At 31.0% G+C, this 27,881-nt stretch overlaps 2 protein-coding genes across 4 annotated transcripts; one reads left to right on the plus strand and one right to left on the minus strand.

Annotated features, from left to right (window-relative positions):
• Positions 1–1,743: 1,743 nt before the first annotated feature.
• Positions 1,744–11,111, minus strand: LOC132722727 (probable 3-hydroxyisobutyrate dehydrogenase, mitochondrial). The gene is made up of 9 exons (XM_060707264.1): positions 10,970–11,111; positions 8,688–8,704; positions 8,185–8,314; positions 7,054–7,171; positions 5,473–5,594; positions 4,775–4,908; positions 4,360–4,436; positions 3,645–3,801; positions 1,744–2,228 (listed from the first exon to the last, which is right to left on the minus strand). Exons 1-9 carry the CDS (start codon positions 11,052–11,054, stop codon positions 2,070–2,072), a joined length of 999 nt encoding a protein of 332 aa, XP_060563247.1. The 5' UTR covers positions 11,055–11,111; the 3' UTR covers positions 1,744–2,069.
• A 1,260-nt stretch (positions 11,112–12,371) lies between these two features.
• Positions 12,372–20,724, plus strand: LOC132722728 (uncharacterized). Of its 3 annotated transcripts, none has more exons than XM_060707266.1 (7): positions 12,372–12,527; positions 14,852–14,983; positions 15,183–15,309; positions 16,614–16,818; positions 18,313–18,426; positions 18,731–18,832; positions 19,260–20,724. In XM_060707266.1, exons 1-7 carry the CDS (start codon positions 12,476–12,478, stop codon positions 19,536–19,538), a joined length of 1,011 nt encoding a protein of 336 aa, XP_060563249.1. In that variant the 5' UTR covers positions 12,372–12,475; the 3' UTR covers positions 19,539–20,724. The 3 variants fall into 3 exon arrangements, with proteins under 3 accessions (XP_060563249.1, XP_060563248.1, XP_060563250.1); XM_060707265.1 differs by having other exon boundaries at positions 18,722–18,832; positions 19,260–20,722; XM_060707267.1 differs by lacking the exon at positions 12,372–12,527 and adding an exon at positions 14,102–14,208 and having other exon boundaries at positions 18,722–18,832; positions 19,260–20,722.
• The last annotated feature ends 7,157 nt before the right edge of the window (positions 20,725–27,881 follow it).

The raw sequence follows: 27,881 nt of genomic DNA on the forward strand, positions 1-27,881 counted from the left end.
CGCCGGACGAAAAGCGATCACAAAAGCTCACCCTGTCACTTTAAATTGTGACAGGTGAGCTAAAAATAAAACACAAAGTATTGTTTCAAACATTTTATTTATTCAATTGTTGTCTTTATGTAAAGTATCTCATTCAACAACTGCCATTCAAAATTTGCAAAAACAAACAATTCTTGGTCCAGACCAATTTAATAGACTGTATCAAAGTCAGACAGAAATTATTTCATCCTCATTTAATAAAACTATTAAAGTATAAGACTATCAACAATAGTTCTTTAATGTTCATTTTTACAAGATAAATTTCATTTGCAATATATTAAAGAACAACTTTCATTAAAGATTTGATCTCTTTATATGAATCATAAGGTTTTGATACCATCTTAATCACTAAACTGCAGAATTCATGCAATGGATTTACCCAGCTCCCAATTAATTTGGAACAGTCCATTTGATGTTTATTAGATTTTAGTATCAAAATATGAAAATAATGCTAGCCTGGTCAGACAGCATGGATGTGCATACTGGAGTAGCTCTATTAAGGTGGTAAAGGCTGATCTATGTCTGTTCCAGCAGGTTAAAGGTGGGGTTTTGTTGAATTTTGGAAAAATGACTTTTGCACTACTGTTCTACACATTGTAAGTTTAGTATCAAACTTCTTCAATTGACACAGGGAAAGTAAAAAATCCGGTAAAAATGTGCAAATAACTGCTTAAAACATAAAATTTCCCCAGAAATAAAGTTTGAAAATGTATTTAAATTTCTTAATGATATTTTTAATGTCTCTTGGAATACAATATGAGCCGCGTCACGACAAAACCAACATTATAGGTTTGCGACCAGCATGGATCCAGACCAGCCTGCGCATCCGCACATTCTGATCAGGATCCATGCTGTTCGCTATCAGTTTCTCTACTTGTTATAGGGTTTGTAAGCGAACAGCATGGATACTAATCAGACTGCGCAGATGCGCAGGCTGGTCACAAAACCATTATGTTGGTTTTGTCGTGACGCGGCTCATTTATGTATAAAGATAATGAAATTAAGCATTTGTTTGTTGCAAAATAGGGCTTGAGATATTTTTTTAACTTCAAAAACATACTTAAAGTTTTTAAAAATTTATTCAAATATCTACACACATGAACATTTCTTGCACTATTATGAGTCACAAAGTCTAAATTGAGTATTTTTACAGGATCATTTGCAAAATGTAGGCATATTAAATGATTGCTGCAACATTCGTTAATATAAGCATTCATGTTTTAGGTAAACACAATTTACATTTTCAATTTATCATTGTTTACTAATTTTGTCATCAATGTATAAATGATCCAGTTATATAAACATGATAAAACATGATTACACATTTGGTTAAAACACACTCACAAAAAAACCCATGTAAGTATAACAAAATATAAAGCAAAAATCATGCATAAATCTTTGATCAAATTCAAAATATAAAGGCATTCTATCAACCCTATTTTTATCATGTCACCAACAAGATATATGTATATATCATTTTTTTTTTATTTCTAGCGATTTGATGTATACTCAAATCCTAAAATTGTATGCATTCTTTCTTTTACTTCGGGAAAATACACTTTGAAATATATAAAATTTCTAGCAAATATTATATTTTTCAAATCAATATACTTTCCTTTGTCATGGTCACTTATACAACATTTAAAGACCCTGTTAAAAATAATTATATTCTGTGGCTAATAGAAACTGTACAACCATAAATAATTTTGAGCATAATTCTTATGTTTATTAAACCAATACTTTAAAAAAAAAATTTAGCTAGCCAATTTCATTAGTAGGTTCAGCAATATATAAACAATTACTTAAGAACTTTACCATGTCAATGACACTTCATAAAGTACTGAAGTCGGCCATTTTTATTATAATCCATTGTTTTTTAGGGGAAAAAATCACAGTATAGATATATTAGATATATAAAATGTACAGATATATTCTTTTGCTTTCTGAACCAACCAGAATAAATCCATAAAAATTTTATGAGATGCATAGTGTAAAGATTTTTTATGGAAAACAATCACAAAGTTGCCATTTTATTTCTTCCCTTGATCTTGTAGAAACATAAAGGCGGAGGAGAAATCCTTGCCACCATATCCGTGATTTGTCATAGTTCTATACATCTGGTGGGCGAGAGATCCCATCGGGGTTGGAGATTTCATAGCAGTAGCGGCATTCTGTGCTAAACCCAAGTCCTTATTTGACGAGAAAAAAAAAATTAATGTTAGTGTACCTTATAAGTATATCTACATCATGGAGAGAAAAATTCAATACAAAGAAACATTGAAACATTTTAAGTAGCCTTTTTCAGAAGAAATCAGAAAATTTAAGTAAGTAATAACATATTCTAATCAAGTGACACAGAAATCTTCAAATTTTTATTAGAAACAAATATTTTTATCCTTTCTGTGCCAACAATACAGCATTACTCACAGTGCCATGTATTTACCTACAAAACATGTTTAACATTCGCTTGATTATGAAATCTAGTTACTGATAAAGTTTTTTTCCTCTCAACTTACAGGCCTTATTATGTCTGGTTTGTTCTTGATAAATTTTCTTTTTATCATAATGTTGTTGTCTCCCTTGAAATTTTATGTTTAAAATACATGTACTTTGTATACATAACACGAAAGCAAGCATTCATCCTCTTTTAAAGATTCCTTTAGTTCATAGAAATATCCCAGGTAATTAAATGTTTAAATTTGTTACTGGGAAAGGGTTAAACAATCTTCTGATTCCATTTAATTTATATCAAACATTATCTCTTCAAGCTCCATTGTGAAAAAAAAAGCTTGTAGTTTATCTAAACCACTCTTTAGTCAGCTCAGTGTTTTTTTTTTTTTTTCTTTATATAACTACTACCTGAAAAAGGTACTATTCCCAATGGAAGATAGACAATAAATTTCCCAATTTCTCATGTTAAATTTACCAAAATGACTGTTCAAAATGCCCACAAGGCCAAGAGATTTCTCTTAAATCATTTAAATCCAACATATTCATATAAATCACCACTCAATAGTTCGACCTGGACAATGGTAGCTGTTACCTATCTTTATTCATAATGACTAATCTTATTTGTAGCAGAAAAAACGCATAATAAAAATTCCCAATATGTGTTAAAATAACATATTTTCTCAATCTGGTACCGGCACCATTCCCAAAGTAGAGAAAAAAACATTGCAGCTTTCTGGAACAAACCAGAACTGGTCACATATGAAGGTGGATAATCGTGAGTCTAGTAAGGCTTAGTTTTCACCCAAGCCGACAGGAAGATCTTAAACCCGGGTTGACCCAGAGATTCATATACCATACCCACTAGACTAATACTATCCTTTAAACAGTACATGTATTTCACACAGGCTTTACCTAAGTAAATCCTTCAATTAAAAGAAATAAACTTTAGCAAGCATCACTTTTTATATTTGACTTTTGTTTGTATATTTTCAATAAAGATTTTTGTTTACATATAAAAAACTGGATTTCTTGGTACAAAGATCAAGTTCTATTGCCTATTGGTCTTTTTTAAAAAATATTTTTCTTCTACTTTGAGACAAACCATTTTGTAATAATTATACTGAAATATCATTGTATGTGTTTAAACTTTATACCTTAGTCATGAGAGCAGTTCCGAAACCACCCTTGTAGTCATTACTGGATGGCACGCCTTCTAACACCCCCGGGCATGGATTATAAACCTCTGATGACCAGCATCTACCCGAGCTCATATTCAAAATCTTTGCAAGAAGTTTTGGGTCCAGCCCTAACCTATAATGAAAATGTCATAAATTTTAGTACATGGCACATGTCATTTATTGAAACTGAGGCCAACTGCAAATATACTGAACAAAAAATATAAATTGTGTACTCTTTTCATTTCTATAAAAAATTTCATTTCATAATAATCTTTGTTTTTTTTTAAATGCATGAAAAATAACCAGGAAATCTTTCATGTGGTTTACAGGTTAAATGATTATCTCCCTTTCTCTAATGATGTTTCAGTAAGTTAATTATATAAACACTCTCCATTTACTATGTCAGGACATAAATGTTTCATTTGTATTTTTGCAACCAGAATTCATGCAAAGAAATAAAATGTACGACCAACTTTACCCTAAAAGAAGTATTAAAGTTATTCAGTGCAGCCTCTGCAAATTGGCCCTTTGTACAGCAATTATCTCTTCACAACAACAGTATCAATTTTTCAAACTTATGACTTTACAATAGCTCTACTCTCTCGAGAGCAACTAAGCAATTATCAAAACAAATGTCCCTTAAAGGGTATTGCTTTGTAGATGTTTTACTGTATATCATAGATTAACTTACTTCATTCCAAGATTCATGGTCTCCGATGTACCTATCATTGATATGCCAAGTAACATATTGTTACAAATCTTTGCTGCCTGAAACAACAAATACAAATGCCTGAATAGTGATTCACTCACCCTAACACATTCTACATTCTTATTCTCTGGCCAAAATTATACACATTTATGTTACAAAGTGCATGCTTCAGTTGTTCAAGAATCTTGATATATAAAGAATTCCCTCTTCTTATATGCGAAATCAAATTTAGCTTACTGAATCAAATTTTTTTTATTCTCAAATATATTTGCACAAATCAGGAAACAACTATTAATTCTAGAAGTATTGCTGCAGAATATGTAATGCTTGGTTTCAGTTCAAACATTTCAGTTCGGATGCACAGTGATATTATCATGACATTAAAATATCTGATTACCTGTCCTGTGCCTACAGCACCACAATGTACAACATTTTTCCCCATCAAACTCAAATATTCACTGGCTGCCTGGTATGATGCTTCTGAGCCGCCAACCATAAAAGTGAGTAGTGCATCTCGTGCTGCATTTACACCTGATATAACACAAACAATTCTTGAAACAACAACTTACTTCAATTGATTTTTATCATTCCTAAACAGTATCTAACATTATAACTTCCCTAAATTTATTTTTTTGTTGGTTTTTACATCACACTTGACACTGTACAGGTCATAAGACGACTTTGCAGCTTTACAGGGGGAGGACCGCACCTGAGAAGTACCACCTTTTTTTCTTAAGCTAGCTGGAAAGCTCTCTTACACGAAAGAATCCTGATCTTAAGTCCCATCAAGATTTGAAGACACAGCAATGAAGTGCAAGTGGTTTTATGTATGTTCAATCAGTCAATAGAACCATTAAAGACATGTAATGTGGTTTGCAGTTGCGTACATACCCCCAGCACAAATTGTGTGCTAACCTGTGGCTTTCATGTACTTTATATATAGATATGTGTTAGAAACTAAACCTACTGACGGGTATATCATTCAGGCATGTTTTTTGCATTTATATAGTCCCTGTCTAAAATGTTTAATTTTACTGACATTGAGTGAACTATTATTACTTTGGAACTGACATAATTGTTTCATAAGTGCATTACCTCCAGACACAGGTGCATCTACAAATGCTGAGCCCATTTCTGCAGCTATACCTGCCATTGCCTGTGATACAGATGGGTCTATTGTACTACAATCCATTAGTAAACTGTCCTTATGTAACGTGCTAAAAATAACAAAATTTCCTATATTGTAGTACAGCATAATGTACTTCTTTTAAAATAAGACTTAAGCTAATCAATAATGCCATTAGCAGGCACAATTGCCTTAGATATACATCTGTATATTGTTTACAAACACAGGACTGGAAAAATCTGATTTTGACTTACTTGTACCTTTTTACCTGAAGCATTCCAAATTTGTCTGTATGATATTTATATATTAATTTCTTGAAAATTTCCACTTGTCAGTACAGGCTGTTGGACAACCTGGGCAAATTGGAAAATTGATTTTGCTGGCCCAGAAACATATGTGTATTATTTTACTGCATCAACATGTATATGAGCCGCGTCATGACAAAACCAACATAGTGCATTTGCGACCAGCATGGATCTAGACCAGCCTGCGCATCTGTGCAGTCAGATCAGGATCCATGCTGTTCGCTTACCAACCCTATTACAAGTTGAGAAACTGATAGCAAACAGCATGGTTCCTGATCAGACTGCGCAGATGCTCAGGCTGGTGTGGATCCATGCTGGTTGCAAACGCATTACGTTGGTTTTGTCGTGACGCGGCTCATCTAAGGTTTTATGTCCTCATCATATTAAAACAAGATATGTTTGTAAAACATGTATGCCCCCTATCGGCAGCCAATTTGTCATGTGATCAGGTTATTATGCATGACTTCTGACCCAGTGAACAAGCAATTAATAAGGGTTATCTAGTATCTTCTGGTCATGACTAGTCACAAGGTAATAATTATTGTGACCCCATAGGTTGTGTGCAGCAATAAAAGTTATTAAAATTCTTACCAAATAATATATACATAAATTTTATGAATCACATAGGCCTCATTAATGACAGCCAAGTTGTTATATTACATAAGACCTTCAAATGTGTATACCAAAAGCACATAAAAATATCAACCAAGGCAACTTGAGTTGTTAAGTTATTGGTCAGAAACGGTCATTAAAGAAAAGGTCACTATGACATTGACCCCTTGACCCCAAAATCAATAGGGGTCATCTACTGGTCATGACCAATCATCATACCAAGTTTGAAGTTCCTAGGCCTAAGGGTTCTTTAGTTATTGATCGGAAACCGTTTTTACCTACAAGGTCAATGTGGCCTTGACCTTTGACCCCAAAATCAATAGGGGTCATCTACTGGTCATGACCAATCACCATACCAAGTTTGAAGTTCCTAGGCCTAAGGGTTCTTTAGTTATCACTCGGAAACCATTTGACAAGTGCAAAGCAATATACCCCCTCTTCTTCAAAGTGGGGGCATAATAATCAAATACCCGAGTTCTTAATCTCAGCTTTAAATCTAACCAAGTTCTTGTGGGGTTAAATTGATACTCCTACAAATTTGAAACAAGTTTTAAAACCTATGGATACCATGGTGGAAGATATAATTTCTGAGACATCATAAAATAATGACAAATCATACAATGTGGTATTTACCTAAATATACCACTATCACCAGTGTATACAGTCTGTACATGGGCACTTTCTGGTAACATAGTAACGACCTTGGTTGCCTCGGACGCGACCTCTGCTGGGGATCCCGCAGCTGTGGCACCTTGAAGTACAGATATGGTTCAATTATAGAACATTGCGAATCATTTTTTTTATCAATTTGTGAGTGTGAACTTTTTTCATCCAAATATTACTAAATATATTCTATATAGCTATCTAGCTAATGTAAAATAAAACTATATTTACTGATTTCCTAGCAGTTTCTGGCCACAAATCACACTTTTTAACAAATAAAATAAAAATCAGTCTACGGAGGGGTACAAAACTTTGTCAGGACAAAGTTAGGTACCTGTCCAGCATTGCCATTTGTTCAATTTTGCACTTTCATTTTAATTTCCTTTTAATTTGAATATAGGCCTGAAATGTAACACCTTTTTTACCTTTATTTTTACCTTAACTCAAAAATTCAAAGTAGTTTTCCAGACCTTTTTTATTTTAAATATAATCCAGTACCATAAAGCAATGTTAAGATGGTTTTATCAAACAAACAGAACTTCCCAACCTTTCCTGTGTCGTCTGCAAAAATATTTTCTGAAGTATTGATTTACCTGTCTTATGTAACTTTAAATAGCAGGCAAAACTTCAAAACATAAATCGTTGTACTATTTTAAATGCTGTTTAGCATAGAAAACAAATGTCTCTCTGATTGATGAATTAATGTGGATGCCTCACTGGTAAAAATAGACTGTACTGGACGAAAATGATAAACGGCCGGAAAACTGCTAGGAGACGGAAACTGCTAGGAAACCAGTAAACTGTACAACTTGAATTGCTGTAGTAAATAATATTGTGTACGATAAGTACTATGTACATTTGTATAAGCCAAAAAAATTTTCCTTCTTATCAATCAAAAGGGTAAATATTCCTTTAAATGTTCGCAAAAGATTATATCTAAAAATATTATCAAATAATTCTCATTCTTTGTATTCTTATTTTTTTAAAGTATAATTCAAATATATATCAACTGTATCCTTCTTTCACTTAAGTTTAAGAAAATACAAGAGTATCTGCAATTATCTTCTAAACAATACAATATCTTACTACAAATTAGCTTACCAGATTCCTTTAAACTGTTGACGAGATCTTTCGAGACATCATACACCACCAACTTATGGCCATTCTTGATCAAATTCCTTGCCATATGACCACCCATATTTCCAAGGCCAATAAATCCTACCTTTCCTGCCTATAAATCATGAATAACACAAATGTTATCAAAAGTCAAAACTGCTAAGGAGTCAAATAAATTTTAAGAAATGTTTTACCATTAAAACATTCAAAATATTTGATAAGTTATCATTTATTTTAAGTGATATATACGGTATAACTGCATTTTAATAAATGGATTTACAATGTAATCACACATTTGCCATTTAAAGTTTAAAACTATCTACAAAATTCTTACAATATTACAGTGTCACATGAATTCTTTAAAGAGATAGAAAAAAATCTTTATTTATACATGTATGAGAAATAGTCTGGCACTTCAAATATCAACATTATTCCTTTGACATAGAAAACAAATCAAAGTAAAAAAAAAATTAAGAACGATGTCTTACCATTACTTTAGTTGAACCTGAAAATAATAAAAAAAGAAATATGCAAGATATTTGTATGTAAATTTTTACTCATTTTATCTATATACTAATTCACATCATTGAGAGCTTAAAGTTAATAGATTAAAGATCAAGCTAGCATTGATTATAGTACATGTAGTACTCCCCTTAGGTACACAGGCCCCACTGATGGTAATCCAAACATGCACTTAATTTACATATGTACTGCCAGTACGAGTAACATATAGGTCAGTAAGAGCACAAAGTCTTTCTCTTTCTGTCAAATTTACAGAAATATTACGAACAATAGTAACCAAAGGCGTCACCCTAAGTGCCCGCAACATCTGAGTACTGAAAAATATGACTATACTAAACATGCAAATCTTTTGACAAATTCTAACTGTCAGATCAATTTGGATTCAGATGAGATAGGAGCAGACTGTATTTATCCAGTAGGATGAATTAAAATAGGCTCATTGACATTGCAGTGAAGACCATAAGAAGGGTCATTAATTTTTACTCATATTTTATACATTAAAAAACAAATTTGCAAAACGTTTTTATTTTTTCTTGGTAAAGCTAGAAAACTATTGAAAAAAAAAACAGTTGAAAAATACAATGTAGCTAAATGTTCTTTTTTAAAAGCAAAAAATAAAAATCTGCTTATATTTCAAAAATATAAATGTAAAGAACTTTCAAATGATATAAGAATCTAAAAATCGATCCACAAATTAAACAGTTATTAGAATTTAAAAATTCTGCTGCTATATAATGCATATAAATATTGGTTCTTCTTGCCAACCAGCAAATGTGCTAAATTCTGGTAGCAGGTGCTTGTGATGTCATCGTTCAACTTGTCTATAATGTTTAAAATACTGCATCTACATGTAATTGTTTCCTTTTCAATAGAGATATCTTAATTTTACTAGCATACAGTGATACTGGTTTGATTAGACCAATTTTTTTTGACGGACTATAGTTACACTGTTCCAAATAACTTGATTTTACCATTACTTCTGTCATAATTACCAAAGTTCAGCTACCATCAGTTGACCAGTTATTGTGGTAACTGAACCTATAATTTAATTAAACTGTCATTAAAATCTTATCACAGCTACAGTCTACATGCAGCAAATTCCACAGACGCTTGGGGTTATGTGCGTGGCTCTCCTTCTTGATCCGCACTTGTATACACCACGTCTATTTTTATCGTGCAAACCGTACGTCAAAATATTTTTGCATATCATTATGACCTGGCCACATGTCCTTGAACATAAAACATGTTTTCCGCTTATTTTAACCACGTTTAAAAAGTCCCTAGAATATCATAATTTCATTGAAGATAACAACGTACGCTTTCCTTTGATGTGAGATGACTGAATGAGTTTCGGCACTGTTTTGCGCTTTTATTTCATGCCGAGAACCAAAACCCCACAAGCGGTTACTTTCCCCTAATCAGTACAGAAAAAACCAAATCAAGAAGACTGACGGAAAGGGCCGAGTGTTGCGATTGAATTTTCTTTTTCCCAGCGATTTTCCCGCTGTAATTTACGGGAAACATTCCAGGTGGTCATTGAATTCGTAAAGAAGCATGTGACTCAATTATGAAAATATAATTAAATGTGCCCAAAGCTTGGAAGAAAGGTACGATCTGATTTAATAACATGCAGTTATTTATTAAAGGAATATATGCATCGACTGATTACACCAGAAATAAATGGCATGCGATAACATAAATACCTGAAAATATGTAGGTCAGTTGTGTTTACATTTCGAAGGCTTGGTATCTTCAGGAAATTGAAGCATTGGAAAAAAAATTGACTTTTTAAAAACGTTATGAAATTCTATCAAACTTGTTCATGTGTTAGACAACTTAACCGTCTCATACTAATAAAAAGCACAAATTTAAAACTTATTCTTGTAATAAACAATACTTTTAGTTTTTAATATTCAGGGGTGGAGAAGGGCGGGGTCCATACTCCAAGTGTCTGTGGCAAATTCTTTAATTATGAATAATTATCTTACTCTAATTAAAACTAGTAGATTTATCTCTAAATTGCATTTTGCAAATCTTTCAGTAGTCTGAACATGTTTGGACAACTGATGTATAAAGAAATACTGATAAACAATGGAATTACATCCAACTGTATCTATTGTGTTGTAAACATTGTTAAAATTATGAAGGTGACCCAAATAAAATCTGTCAATTAAGAAGATCGACAAATTGTCAAGCAATATAGAAGCGTGAAATGGAAACAAAAATATAAATTGTAAAATATGCATACTAGAAAAATATTTGTAATGGCTGTTTCTAGAAGCATTATGAGTTGAAACTGCAGATCGCAGAAAACTTCTTCCAATTGCTGCCATGGCTGGGCTGTATGGTACTGCTCACTTTTGCATATTACCTTTCGTGAGCGCCAAAAAGCAAGGAACCAGTAATGAACTTCTGTACAAATATCTTTCGCCCTATTTAAGTTCGCACTCACAAACTTTCGTCTCTATTTTGCGTAGTTTCTGCACGTGCATAAAAACACTATTTAATCGTAAAATAATATCTAGATATTTACATGTATAAAAACATAAAGTGCCTTTGACAAACATTTTACCTGTACGCAATACCATGAACATTTAATTACCGGAATCCCGACAGTTACAAAATCTTTTCGGTAGGATAATGGTTAATATATGATATGATATGATATGATATGATATGATATGATATGATATGATATGATATGATATGATATGATATGATATGATATGATATGATATGATACAGTAGGATAATGGTTAATATGATATGATATGATATGATATGATGTGATGTGATGCGATGCGATGCGATGCGATGCGATGCGATGCGATATGATATATGATATGATATGATATGATGTGATGTGATGTGATGTGATGTGATGTGATGTGATGTGATGTGATGTGATGTAATGTAATGTAATATAATATAATATGAGAAGAGACGAGACGAATGGAGACAAGACAAGAAAAGACAATGATTTTATAAGATAATATAATAATTTTACAATACAATACAATACAATACAATGTAATACAGTACAATGTAGTACAATGCAATACAATGCAATACAATTCAATACAATACCAAACTATATAATATAATTAAAGAAGAAAAAATAGATAAATAAAATATGTTAATAATTTTACTTAAACAACTGTAATTTCATCTTTAAGTCGTCTGGTCATAAAAATAATTCTTTAATTGAAGAAATTTGTACGACAATTTAATCTTTTTTTTTCACAAACAAAAGTAAATATAAGGTAAATAACAAACATGTAATTAAAAAAAGGTTTCTTTGTGTATAAAAACAACAACAACAACAACCAAACAAAAATAAGTTTTGTTTATTAGAAACTAAATTTTTTTTTTTTAAATTTTTTAAATTTTACCATATATGGTAAAATTTAAAATGTAGCCCCAATTTAATCATTTTAGATACATAGTTCATCTATCCACGAGCACTGTCGCATGTACTTTTGTCACGAAATATATATACCGGATATCTTAAATAACTATACCGGATACCTAAAACAAATAGACAAATCATTTATTAGTTTTCAAATAAAAAAGCCAAAACAAAAGAACCCAGTATATAATTTCATAAACTAATTATATAAAACAAAATCGTTCAGATTGTTTTATAAGTCTATCAGAAATACAGGAATATGTTTTAAAGAAGAGATGATAGAAGTGTGTGGGTAGATAAGTCACTTGAATAAGATTCACTGACTTGGAATTTACGAGTAATAAAATGGCGGACGGTATCAGTAACAGAGGTTCTCAATTTGAAACCAATAAAACAGGTTTGACTTTTTCTAAGAATTTTATAATTTAATCTATGTTTATTCTAAAATTCAGACAAATTTATTTTGTACAGGGAATTTTTTTGTCTGGGGGCTAAAACCCAAAAAAAAGAATCAATTTTCCCCGGGGGTTCAAATTTTTTTTTAAAACAAAAACCCCAAAAACCGAGTGGGATAAACCCGTGCTGGGTAGGGTTTGTTGAAAAACTTTCTTGATACAATAAAAAAACGCTTTGGCGGACAAAAGTGACATCATTTCTTTTAAATTAATGTCTCCCAAAAAGTTCCCAACCCGGGCCCTTTTTCCCATTCATTGTAAAATTTGACTGTATTGACTATATATTTCAAAAGATTGACTGTTATAATGGTGATTGGCCAACAGTTGATATTAGAAAATTATTAGGATAAAATATAAAATAAGATTTCGATATATGTAAAATTTTCTTTTAACATTCGAATACTTCGTCGAAAGTATAAGATTAACGTTGGTTTGGTGTACCGGTATTTTGATTTCATGTCTTTAACCATCATCGTCATCAGCATTGTTATTGCAAATAAAGTTGTTGGTATTTTTACTTTTGCTGCTATCATGAAATATAAATCTTCTTTTAAATGTTGCACACACATGCGCGCGCGCACGCACAATAACAAAAAATCCAGTAATATCTAAATTCGCCTTTTAATTGATACGGAAACGAAAGAAATTGCTGACGGTTTGTTAAATCTATTTATAGACGTGCATGTTAAGCTACATGCTGCTGTCAAAGACTTCCATCAATATCAAAATTTAGTTTTTATACTAGATTTGCAACATTAAGATTAACCAATGCTTTATTTTCCTGATGTAAACTTTATCTCTGAATTGATTAGCCATATATTTTACATTATTGATCCGTCCCCAAACGAAATAAAACACACATAATCGATATAATAAAATTTAACTTGAATACAGATACAGTGTGGTTTAAATGCATCCATTAAAATAAAATACCGGTGATCAATATAAACCTTGGTAAGAACGAACTTATTAAACAAATGGTGTTTTATTACATCGCTATACGGGTATTGTAACTATTGTTAAGTTAAACAATACCTTTTACATGAATGAAATAAAGTCAATTAAAGGTATTATTGCAGCTGCTTGTTTTTCAATATCAAAACGACAATAAATGCCCTTAATTTGCGCTTAGTATAAAAAAAATGTTGCAGCTAAAATCATATTTCAATCTAAGATAAAACTGACTGAAACTGTGGTTTGTGAAATGTAATACAAACATATAGAATATAGAAAAAATCTAATATAGACCCTAGAAAAGCTGATAGAAACCCTTTGGGTAATTACAAAAAATGCATTTAAAATTTCCCCTTGATGATTTCCGTTTTAAAAACACAGGTAATTTAGCGTTTTTTAAAATTTTGGAAATAGAACCCTTTTTACCCCGCTACTTTAAAACTAAAAATAGCTGTACAAAAAAATCAATTTTTTAAAGGAAAAAAAATCTATCCAATTTTTTTTTTTTAAAAAGATCATTCAATGGGTCACACCAAAAAATTTGGTCCCAAAATTTTTTGGGATAAGCGATAAACTTACTGACTTTGAACGGATTTTCAATGGTTTAAAAAATAAATATCAACAGCCTGTTCATAGTTTGGTGGGATTGATCGGATATTTAAGTTCGAGGTACACATATTTCTGTTTCAGTATTTTAGATGCTCGCTTAAGAGAAAAAAAAACCCCAAAAAACTAAAACAGAACAGAACATCTTTTCATTTTATGGGTTTTAATAGTGTTAAGTTGCAGTACCGCGTTTATGTTCCTATTTCTGTTATAAATGAGCATAAAATAAAAATATCGTCATCGAATTCGATTTGTTTTATGTAAAATACATTTGATATTGATATATTGATTTCAAATTTTAAGAAATATAAATGTTTAAACACATATATAGTGGTAATATCAATAAATATGATAAGCTATATGTTATTTGTGTGTGCAAAATCAATTCGCTTTATGAAATAATTCACGAACGTCAGCTATAATTGCAATAGAAATGATAAAAAAAGTTTTTAAAAAGTTTCCAGAATGCAACAATTAACATCCTAAACGTCTACTATCAAAATAGTACATCACTCCAAAAGTGATGTATATCAATTTATTTATTAAAAATTATTTATTATAAAGTATTGACGGTATGCATGACTTAAGAGCAGTCGAAATTTCTATATAATGATTGGCAATCATAGAATAATCCAATTAATATCTTTATATTAAAATGTTTGTTTATTATCTTTTATGTATTTGATATCCATGTATATGTCTTCAGAATTACCACTTGGAATAGATCTAAAGATGGATTTTGGCGAAAAGAGTAAAGTTATGGAGGTGTTGAACAGAGCCTTTGCTGGTTCCGTTGTCGATAAACACGTGGCATCCGCAGCTATTAGGGAATTTGAAGGTATGTGATTGCTGCACTTATTTATTGCTTATGTAGACTTTACTTCTATTTTTATTTACGCAAAGGTTGGTTAAAGAGCAAGAATCAAATATAATGGTTCAATATAATTTTATAACTTTTGCAATTTTAGTGTTTGAGTGTATGTTACAAATATCAGAGATTTTTTTCTTTAAAAACTACTTAGATTAGTATTTTTCAGGTTTATTGGACGATTTATATAATCAACCTCCGAGATGGGAGGTAGTGACCATGAGAAGAGAAGAAGTGGAAAACATGAGAGAGATAATTAAATACCAGGAACAGAAGATTCGTGATATAACAGAACGGTATGGAAATAGTAATATCACACAACTTTTGGTCGTCAACAATCTTTCCATCAATATCCAGTCAGGGAATATGCCCATAACTTTAAAGTTTTCATTATCAATAATAGGTCATACTTTGACATTCTTAGCTCGAAGATTGGACTATAACAAGGTGACCACCCACAAGTGGCATGTTGTATGGTATATGAAAGGCCCATTATGTTTCAGAAAAGACTGATTTTTCCTTCTTTAAAAAGGGCAAACATTAGTTTTATAAAGTTTAATTAATTGTTTAAGAGCATGTTAAATGATTATAACCCTTAAAAAGAAGCGACGTGGACGTGAAATTTTTTGTCAAAATATAATATAAACAAAGTCCTTTCATAATACTGAATCACTATAAATGTACTAAGCGCCATATAGAAACAGACGACAATTGGCCAATGAATACATTTTGGAAACTATATAAAAGGACATACCCGTACAAATAATAATTATAATAACAGAAGCTTTTGGGCAATAAAAGAAAAAGCATTTTTTGGGAATAATGGACCTTAAATTTATTAGCAGCATTCCTGGTATTGTTAAAATTGGTGATATACAGTTATTTTTTATGTTATTTTCTGACGACGCTGTATATTTTACAGATAAACTAAACTTACTACAGTCTATTTTGAATTCAGTCATTTATATGGAATTTAAAATGAAATGCTTAAACCAAAGTGGTGATTTTTGAAAAGGAAAGACACAACCTATGATCATATGATTTCTTTTGACATATTACTAGAGTTGAAATGGTAGAATCGGTGAAATATATATATCATTTAAATGTGTCTTTTTTAAAAACAGGAAAGGAACATACACAGTTCTGTATAGATTATTATATGTAAAACAATCAACCAATGTATATGTGTAACTTGGTGAACATTGTCGTATTGATCAAATACTGCTTAACACTATTTAAACTGAAAGATGGAACTAAACTATATAAAACTTTTATGATGTTAAAAAACCAATGCCGATAATGATATTTATAATATTTAGACCAACTTAAACCAAACTGGTTTGTTTTATATGTGGGTAAATAAATTTACAATACCTGTAGATGTACAATAATAATTGATCAATGAAATTAGCTGTGTACTTGATTAATCAGAATTCGGGACCTCTCTATCCAGTAATGAGTGTCCTTGAACTGGGCCACTGTTACAAAATTTAAATAACAACGAAGAATTTTGAACTAACAATGTGGACAACAAAAAGCTGCATCAGTTTGTACGGTCTATAATGATATTAACATAGATAAACTTCTTGTCTTTTATAAGGGTGAACCAAATGAGTAGAGGAGAAACACCAAAAGAACCATTGCCAACAGAGAAAGAAAAACTGGACATAAAAAGAAGGTTCGATTTGGCAGATAGCTTTAACTCGATATTTGAGAATGAGTGGAAAGCTGCATACTCTGAACTACTAACATATATGAGATGGAGAGATCCTGAGTGCATCTATTCGCTCATGAGGATAATACGTGTGAGTTTTAATTAGAGTTATCAATGTAATTGGTCCATTAATAGTTTTAATGTTGAGGTTTGTATGAGCCGGTGATGGGGTGGTCAGGAGCATGGACGGTAGCTTGCATTCACAAGTGTCATATGCCAGTCACGAAAATCAAAGTTGTGGAGGCTGTAAAAAGTACCCCCGTACATTCAATTATATATGTTATATTTCCGATCCTTAAAGATCATTCAGCACGACATTATTGTTGTGTTTGTGGTATTTTTTAGTTTCAACTACATTTTGCATTTGGCTTCTTCGATTTTGGTAGTTCCAATATTCCCGAATCACTCTTAGAATATGTTGCCTGCTTTCTAACTTTGTCTTTTGACGACTTATCTGTAATATACAGGCTTCATAACGTCTGATCCCCTTTCAAAATTCCATTTTATTTCTTTCCACCCATTGTTTTCTCGTTTAGGGCACACGCTTTCTATTACATTGGGGTCATACGCCGCTTTTCACGGAATGGCACAGAAGTGTCACATTGAAGGTTCCATGATAACTGCCGTATTAACATATCTGCGGATGTTTCTAAATTCAAATTTTGCCAATTCATGTTTAAATGAACCGGTGGTAAGGTTGGTGAACGGTAGTTTGCACTTGACAGTACCGTCCATGAACAGACTCAATCAAACGAAGCCAGCAACATTTTCAAATTTGCCGTTTTGGTAGACACACAACTTTCTTTTGGGATTCTTATTTTCTCTAATTTTGCGGTATAGGGTAACTCTTATGATTTCAAATATCTTAAATTACGGGCTTGTCTTTCTGAATAATTTGAACTTAACAAGTGTAACTAAAGAAAGCGCACGATTGAAGCAATTTCATGAAGTAAATCAAGGAATGCAAAGAAGAAATGAAAAATTTCTCATTAATCTTTTATTTTATAAGAAATCTTTCCTTAATATCATATCGCAATATAATTAAATGTCTCTTTTATTTCCGTAATGGTTACAGTATTTGATACAATAATAGATACAATATTCAAGCGCAGGTGATTAAAAAGATACCACAGTATCATAATTAAAAAGTAATATTTGTAGTTAAATTTTAAAAAATAATTTTCATTTAGAGCATGTTTATTTACAAAAAGCCTCATTACTTAAAGTAGGATATACATTATAAATACATTTTATGAGTTTAGAAATATTGAAAAATTGAAGTATTCTATTACTTAAAAAATAATTATGAAACAAATATTAAAGTTAATGATATTTTATTGCAACAATATTATAAACAACACAAAATAGAGAAAGAAACAGAATCCCTAAAGAACGCCGAAAACGGCGAAATTGAAATTGTTGCAGGCTCGGTTTAATGATCGGTAAAGGAAAGTACAAGTTATCGTCCAAGCTCCATGGCTTCAAATGCACATTTTCGAGAGAAATATTCTAATTGATATTAATACAAAGTTATAGTAAATGATGATTAAAACACAATCTATCATCTTTTCTTCATTTATTATAGAATGCGTGTGATGTATGTATAACTCTGGCCGAGGATCAGATGGACAGGATTGTGTTAAATATGGAGGACAGTGTTATAAACCCACTAAATACAAACGCTGTTAATTTGAAAAAGGTAACTTATAATAAAGCGCCATTGTGCTGTTAACGTTATCGGTATATAAGCGTGCTACCTGGTTGCAGTTTTTCATGAATCAAATAGAACATAACTAATTTGAGTTTTACCTCGTTAGTCTTGTTTTGGATAAGAAATTTATCCTGCATTTAAATCCGTTAGACACAATAAAGTTTCCTTTTTTATATGTTTCAGTTTCATATTTTTATAACGACAAAGATTAATAAAATAAATCATCTACGCATAACTGGCTTATTAAAAACAAATATTTTGTTACTTTTATATTATGTTTCAGTTATTTCAGGAGCATATGGGCGTATACTCGGATGGCATGAAGGTGGCCGAAAAACATGCCATAGACTACCGAATTGAAAGAGCAGAGGCGTCTGTACCAGCAGTAATTGAAGTAACCTACACTTACTCTCAAATATTTAGTTTTAATGCTTTGTGGATTTAGTGTTGTCGATGATGATGTGGAAGATGATGATGTCAATGGTGAAGGCGAAGATAACGATATTGAAAATAATGAAACGATAATGGAAAAACAATTAAGATATTAAATATTTGATACTTTTGACAATTTTTCGATGCTTTTGCATGTAATGCTATCATGATACTAAAGTAAACTTCAAATATTATTGTCTTTACCTAATGACAACAAATGTACTTGTTTTTATGAAACGCTCGTGAAAAACAAAAAGAGATTTACATTCTGCAGAAACTTTTAAAAATAATTTCACTACAATTTAAGTTTTTATTAAGTAAGTGTAGAGCAAATTATGTTACCAAGGAATAAACAGCAAGACATAGCACAAATGTATATATATTTTCAGCTGTTTATGGATTCGAAGTTGAGGTCACTAATCGACCCAAGTCAGCTACGACGTGACGTACGAAAGTATATAGAGAAGGTTGTTAGACTGATTTGGTTAATGACAACATTAGACCCACCAATGAGGCTTTATTGGCAACAACAAACGGAAAGAGTTAATCCGGATTTCTTCGACATTTATGATAGGAAAGGAGATTTTGTGAACCAGACTGTTTGGCCAGCGGTGTTTATGCACAATACTGGCAAGATAATTTACAAAGGTCGAATTCTCGCTATGTAATCCGATCTAGTACTGAAAGACAATGAAATCGCTGAATATATCTAAACTGTAATTGTATTATATCATGGTCATTTGATAGACAACTTAGTAGATTTTAAATTTCGTATTGGGTAAACGATTGATTGGTCTATTGACTTACTTACTAGATTTGCAATATGGTGTGAATGTCGTTGGTTGAACATGAGAACAATTGCATGCAGTACCTCTCACAAAGCCAAAAGAATGACAGCATACATGTCACGGTACATTTGAATCACCCTCCTAATTCTCAAAACTTTGAGAACGTATGAGCTTGTAGAGACGTTCATAATATTTTGAAGTTGTTTTACCAGCAGCAACACCAAAGAAAACGTTACCTTCATAGAAAAGCTATCTTTATTCATAAGCTATATTTCTGTCTGATTTTTTAAGCAAAAGTTGCATTGAATGAGTCCTTTTGCAATGCGCCTGTATGGTTGATACTTTCCTATATGAAGAAGTAACTATTCATGTTATGTGTATTGGCACAAGGGCTTTATTAATTTTAATAATATTTTATTTTTATTGTTTGCGTCCATGCATATAAACAACATCAACAACAACATCCACAACAACAAGTATATATTTTATTGTTTTGACCAGTTACATATTATCATCACACATATTTCATTGACATACATGTATACGTAAAAGTAGAAGTATGGGAATATTAAAAATCACCAAAATGAAAAACAACGCAACAAACAAACAAAAACACCAGAAATACTAGTATTACCGCTCCATTGGTATTAAAATGAGGTTAAAATAGTATATAAACTATATACATGTATCAGTTCTTTCCGTCATATGTTACATACATAATTGCAATATTAGCAATGATTTCAATCAGTCCGATCATCAATTAAGTTGTATACATTAAGTGTTTACAATTAATTGTTTTAATTATACAAGAATATATCGAAATGCAAACACGAAACTATATTTGTCAAAAATATGTTACAAAACTTCTACTTCAATAAACCAGAGTTTTATGCGAGGCAAAAAGCTTCATAGAAGAAGACGTTTTACAGTGTATGATTGTTGGCAGACTGCATTAATTCAACAAACTTATGAACCCTTCGACTACTGTAAGATGTGACTTGATGAATGTTTCCTAAAATGTAAATAAATTGGACATATTAAAACAAAATGGTATTTGTCATCACTTTTTCACATAATAAACACAATCTTTGGTTTATATCATCCTGTTTCTGCCTTACCGACCAAATTCAAAATGAAACGGGTGAGACGAAAGGCGTAATCGTGTTAGAACAGTTCTAATCTTACAAGGAAGAATATCTTAATACATTTTCAAAATCGACTGATCTTTTTAAAGCTTTATATAAAAACAAAGAGCAGCTCAATACAATGTCGTTACACTTAAAAACTTGTTTAAAATATCAAAGACCCGTGCTTTTAATAACAGATGAAATGTTTTTAGATTTACACAGTATTGATTGTGAAACACATGTAAAAACCCATGGTTGTCTTGTAATTTTGAAACATTTACAAGCAAATTTGTTTTACCTAATTTATCTAATTGATTCAACATGTCCGCATACATGTAATTTGATATAATGTTTCCTGTACGAAATTATAAACAATGAAATTCTCAGAAAAACGGAAATTCTATAAAAGTATATACTGCTATATACATGTATGTACCATTGATTAGGATTACTAAGTGTTTTGTTATAGATAATAACCAATCAACGATTCAGTCCATATTTACCGTTTATTTATTATTCAAGGCATTCATAGACCAAATCAATAGACATAATTTCAATTTAAAAATCGATACAATTTTTATAACATGATAATGAACACCGTCACAGTAAATGTCACAAGGCGACTTTGGTGGAATTCGACACCCTGTACCTTTGTACAAGCATCCCCCGAGTAGAAACATAAACCTTCAAATAGCTAGATTGATAGCTGCCTAAAACCAACTACATTTATGTACTGTCATTTCCCATAAACGTTGCCATAGTTACCAACCATTGACCCTTTCCAAATATTGCATTTATTCAATGTTTAAAATAGTCAACGGCATATAAATATATGAAAAATATGATATTCAATTCTATTCAAAATTTCATTGCATAAAACAAATACGTTTATAACAAGGTGCATGTCGTTTGTCAAACAAAAAACATAAATAAATGGATTTTACCTGAAGAGCAAAATTTGTTTTAAATAATTTTTTTCCATAAATTGAGAATTTTATAAGGTCATTTTCCTAGAATATACTAGTATATTATCAAAACAACAACATTCGCAGTTTGCGAAATTAATTCTTACTAGCTAAATCTGTCCTGGTTATGTATCTTTGTAAAAAAACTCGATTGAAATGTTCATTGTAACCAAAATATTAATGTATAACATGTTTTCATGAGATTGATTTCCGCATTACTTATTTACATGTACAGTCAAATATTAGAGTCTGATAAAATATATCTCAGAACAAAATTACCATAAACATGAGACTAACTGTAAACAGTTAAATAAAAATCTCTGAGTCTAAGATACGCTTTGAACATATAAAACATCAAAGCAATGTCATAACTGTAATGTATAGATTTACAAACTTGTAGAACAGAAAATCGGTTTCATAAAAGATTCACTATAAACTTAATTATGGTCGTTAAACTACCATGATATTCTAGACAATATCATGTTTTATAACGCTTTAATATTCAAATTTTATGCGTCATGATTTTATAATAAAACAATGAGTTTGATATAATCATCGACTCAAATTACTATATGAATATAATACCCGTTACATTTTAAATTTCGGTTAGAAACCAAGTATTCCATAAAGTGCCACACCCAATGAGACGGGTCTATATATAAATCAAATGATAGAATATATTGTTACAGAAAGGAGCATGTTAGTAACATATACATACGGTATGTTCCTCATTGCCGCTTCCTTCATTCTATTCCTTTTAAAGGTTTATTGTAAATTTTTACCAACGGAAAACTTTGGAGGTAAGTATTTCTTTTTTTATTTTCATTATCATTTTTTTCTTTCAAAACATTGGATAATTATAGGTTTTTATTTATAGCAGAATTGGGCAAAAAAGTAAAAGATGGTTTAGCAGAGTACCGTTTCGGAGATTTTTTTTGATTAATCATAAATAATAAATAAAAATAACACTTAATGATCTTCTAATAATTTATTGAGATGTGTACTGTTCTTGACCATCTTGATCTTGAATAACAACAGCAACAAGAGCAATACTAAACTACATTTATTCTTTTTTTTTTCTGCTTTATTGCTTTCTTAAATTTTCAAACAATTGTTGGCTTTTTCATCTTTAATTTTTGAATCAACATTTACCTGAGGTTGTAATATAAATTTGCACAAGTATTTTTTTACTTTTACTTGGGGACTATATGCCGCTTTTCAAGGATGGTACATTGAAGGTAACTCAGTATAAAAACATCTGCGGATGTTTCTAGTCTGTGCTAGGGGACGTGGGTGGTAGCTTGCGTTTTACAGTACTGTCAATGAACAAGCTCGATAAAACCAAGTCTGTAACATTTTCTTTTTCTTTTTCATTTTGGACGTCCTTAATGGATTCTTATATTTGCTCTTTCTCATATATTGTAGCTATTTTAGAGTCATGATAGAACATGTTTGTTGACATTCTCTGAATCTCAGTCATTCTGGCTGTTTTGCAGTTTGTTTTAAATTACTTTTAAACTCCTGTAGAAATGTCGATCACTTTTGTGATAATTACATAATTACATATAAAATTATAAATGAAATATTATTTAAATGTAACGTGTTTTATTTCTGAAACAAAAATCTATAATTATGTTAGCAGGGGTTAGTGGAGGATAATAAAATTTTCACTGTTTATTTAGTGTCCTATTTGTCATTTACCAAATGAAAATAAATAGGCAATGTCGTTTCAGGGTTTGTTTCATTAGAATATATTTATTGTTGTGTCTGTTTGGATGTAACACTATGCTCATGTATTTTCATTGAGCTGAATTGACTATATTTCCAAACATTGAATGTAAACTGTGTATATCTACAGAAATTTCCTCGGACCAAGTGAGTTCTTTATCGTTTAGTTAAAGTAGAGACTAAAATTTATTGAATAATATACATTTTTAAAATTCAATTGGCAAACGTTTAGGTAAGTTACAAAGAGGTAACAAGTCAATCTTTACCAATTTTGAAATTTTGCACAAACACTCCAAAAATGTCATCATAAAAAAGCAGAAAAATAAGGTCATCCTTAAATTGACAGTAATTTTATTTGCACTTGAAATATGCAATTTTTTTCAAATTTATTGGCAGTTAAATCAAAAACGCCCTAAGCGACCTATCATATTTTAAGTTCACTCGAAGTTTGATCACTATCTTTTATACAGTTATACAGTTTACGATATGCCTATATGTCTATGTAACTGTAACAAAGCCTTTAAACTTTCACTTTTAATATTTTCTCAAAATGGAAAAGTTATCAATGCGATAAGAGCATTCAAGAAACTCTTTTTTAAATGACACACAGTACACTTAATTTAAAATCATTCCAATGCGATCAAACATTATAATAAAACATAGATAAGTTTGGGCGCCTGTAACATTCTCAAGAAAGACACATTGGAGTGACATTTTGCGTACAAGTTTGAGCTGAAGTGATGTGGTGATTGTTTATGTGTATAGTACGAAACCCCTACATTTATTTTAAACATGAGATAATTTGAAGTTCAAAATAAAGAAAATAAAGAAAATTTCAGGGATTTTTCCGAAATTGGGAAGCGAGTCCAAAATTACAGTATACAGTATCTTCAGCCAATGGAAATAACTATTACAGCAATGCAATTGACCTTATTTGCGTAATATAAATAAACTAATCAAGTTTATAAACCCACCAGTCATCACTGCAGCAATCAAGAACAATACACATCTAATACGATGTGATTTACCGCACCCTCCATGGACATGTTCAATGCAACATTTTCAGTTCTGCCATGAGGTTTCTATTTACTGTATTTTTATGATCATTTCATTTATTTCTTTTGATCGAATCTTTGAATCTGGTTTTTAAAAATATCATTTAAAAATAATTCTTTATTGAAAATATTAGTAATGATTGTCTCATCATGTAAATATTCTTATGTTTATGAATAAAGTTTCTTACAATTCTTAAATGGCCATGTTCGTATTACTAATATGATGGAATAACATGTGTACATGGATATGATTCAAATAAAATAAAATAAAATAAATTAATAAATTAATATTAAATAAATACAATAATGTTACATTTACAATTTAGAATTGAAGGAATGGTTTGAAAGTGTCATATTGAAAGGTCCTTGATAACCGCCGGTTAAACCCTACTTTAGATGTTACTTAATAAAAAAAATACACATCATATTTATTTTTTATGTTTGATTGTTGAAGTCGGTGATACTGGGTGTGGTCAATATAAATGATTGTTAACCATTTTCTTCTCAGTTAAACCAAACCTGCAATATCTTAATTTGCCCGAGTAGGGTGGACTTAAACGTTTTCGTAAGAAAATACTTTAAAAAGCTTGTTATGCTTGACATATTCATATTTAAACCGTATATTTTTGTGAATTTATCCCGTTTATTCTTTCATTGGTACTTGCGCTGCCTGCGTAGATTAAGTAGTACCTTTTGTAAAAAAAATAACTAATACCATTTACAACAAACTATATCCTTTCAGATTGTTTTGGTATCTCATGTATGAATAATGGAAAACTTAATCTCACTACGTGTTTCTGCAATTGTCCACCAGGCAAGACTGGGTTGGAATGTGAATTTGGTAAGACGGAATTGCTCATAAACAACTACATGTTTGAAATTAAAAAATATAAAATATCTCAGTAAATTGTTCAAGCAAATCAACACTGTCTAGAACACTCATTATGTTTTATGCCATATAAAAATATAGTTTTTAACTTTATAATATAATAAAATTGATAGGAGGACTTTTCGTTTTTGATGAATTAAATCATTTAATTGTATGAGTACTGGAGTAAATACCTGAATTTTAGCCTTTTTTTATTAGTACAACATACGAACGAAAAGATTATAAAAAAGATATTTTTTGTAGAATAATAATGACACCATTATAAATGTAACTTAGTTGAAATTATTTGTACTAAAATGACTTTTCAATTTATTAGATTCACGTTCCGAGTGGCCAGACGACAATTTCGCCTTACCGGAAACTGTGTTTGGTTGCCCTGAACCTGGCGTTTACAGCTGGAGACTTCTTGAACTCATTTTGATTGTAAAGAAGAAATTTCTAAAAAGTAAAAGACAATATTGGCCAGAGTTACCGCATTATCGAGGACCTTTTCACCTTCGAAATGTCTCACTGAACTTCTGTTTCAAAGAGCGACATCAGGTTGGAGGGTTTGTTGACACATGGCCAGAGGGAAATTATTGTATATATAAACAACATCCATGTCCACACGGTATGACTGCGCGGATGCGCAGGCTGGTTGGATCCATGCTGGTCGCAAACCCATTATGTTGGTTTTGTCGTGACGCGGCTCAAATAGTGAATAAAACTAAAAGGTGATTATTCATATTCCTCAAATATTTTCTTACCTGTTTCGTGAATTATAATTTGCTGTACTTTGTTAGATTACATTTTGAAATACGAATTCTTGCATTTACTTTTAATCACTTCATGTAAATAAATAAGACGTGGTGGAAATATTTTGATTTCTTTAATGATAGCAGGGTTTTTCCCTGTGTTTAGTTACCATCGTAGGGTTGTTGATTCCAAAACTTAATTATGTTTAAGACTGAAACAGCTGTTTAAGATATTGCACCTTACAATTTCTTTCACGACAGGACTCGGAGTCAAACCGGATGTGTCATTTTCATATTTAAATCAGCGTTTCCATTGCCATCGAAAGATCTCCATAACTCCACTTTTCCAGATTTTATTTTCAACTTGTAAATCACTGAAATAACAAAACTACCCTTTTCCGACCACTTTTATCATGTCTAAAATTCACTATTTCTATTGTAAAAGAAATTGCAATTAATCAAAACAAAATTAAGTTCCATCTTAAAAAATGGTCCCATTTAAAATGTAGTATAACAAATATTTATTAAAATTTAATGGGAAAAAAAGTCAAGCATTAGATACATCTTTAAGCATTTGAATTTTACGTTGAAACTACTTACTTTTGACGTTATTGCGTATTTATTTATTTTTTTATTTATTTATTTATTTTATTTATTTATTTATTTATTTATTTATTTATTTATTTATTTATTTATTTATTTATTTATTTATTTATTTAACCTTTCGTCAAATTCTTTTTTAAACTTGGAAGATTCAGAATTAAAACATACGAAGCTAAAGTTTGGTATTAGATAAAGTATTCAATGTACAGACATTATTATCCGTGTATAATAATGTGAGAGAATATCTTTGTTATAATTATGTATTGATGTGAAATATATAAGCCGCGTCACGACAAAGCCAACATAATGCGTTTGCGCCCAGCATGGATTCAGGCCAGCCTGCGCATCCGCGCAGTCTGATCAGGATCCATGCTGTTCGCTTACCAACCCTATTACAAGTAGAGAAACTGATAGCAAACAACATGGATCCTGATCAGACTGCGCGGATGCGCAGGCTGGTCTGGATCCATGCTGGTCGCAAACGCACTATGTTGGTTTTGTCATCGCGCGGTTCAAATGTATGTATGTGTATTTTATGTATGTCATAAAAGTATGTCTTTTTATAAATACATAAACTACATAATTCTTCAATACGTCATTAAACAACTTTTCTTTTAATAAAGGAATGGAAGAAGATGAAATAAATCTAGATGGATATCAAATGAAAGATACAAGCACTACTTTAGGACCAATTCCTTTCATAGATGTTGTAGATAACAATGAAACAACTTTTGTAAGACTTACTGTATGCTGCAAGACATCTGATAAACAGGTGGTAGAAACAATATTGCCGAGGAGAAAACCGTTTATGTTATTACAGGTATGTTAATTTGATATGGTTGGAAAATTTATTGGTGAAAACAAATGGTTCCTTCTATACGGGATTGCACGGGATTCTTCTTCGATTCTGAGGAAAAAATATTAATTGTATACATGTTTAAATAAATATATATTTTAAAAAAAGGTTCCATAATAATCCATTTGGACGCATATATATAAATATGTTTCTAAATGCTACACTAAATATCTATTCATATTTGAATGTTGAGCTCTGCTAGAACCGGTGCTGCAGGGTGTGACAACTAGAATATACAATTATGGCCATTGTCCATTAACCTGAGC

The sequence above is a fragment of the Ruditapes philippinarum genome, unplaced genomic scaffold, assembly GCF_026571515.1.
Source record: "Ruditapes philippinarum isolate M1 unplaced genomic scaffold, ASM2657151v2 ctg147_1_1_1_1, whole genome shotgun sequence".
NCBI classification, from domain to species: domain Eukaryota; kingdom Metazoa; phylum Mollusca; class Bivalvia; order Venerida; family Veneridae; genus Ruditapes; species Ruditapes philippinarum.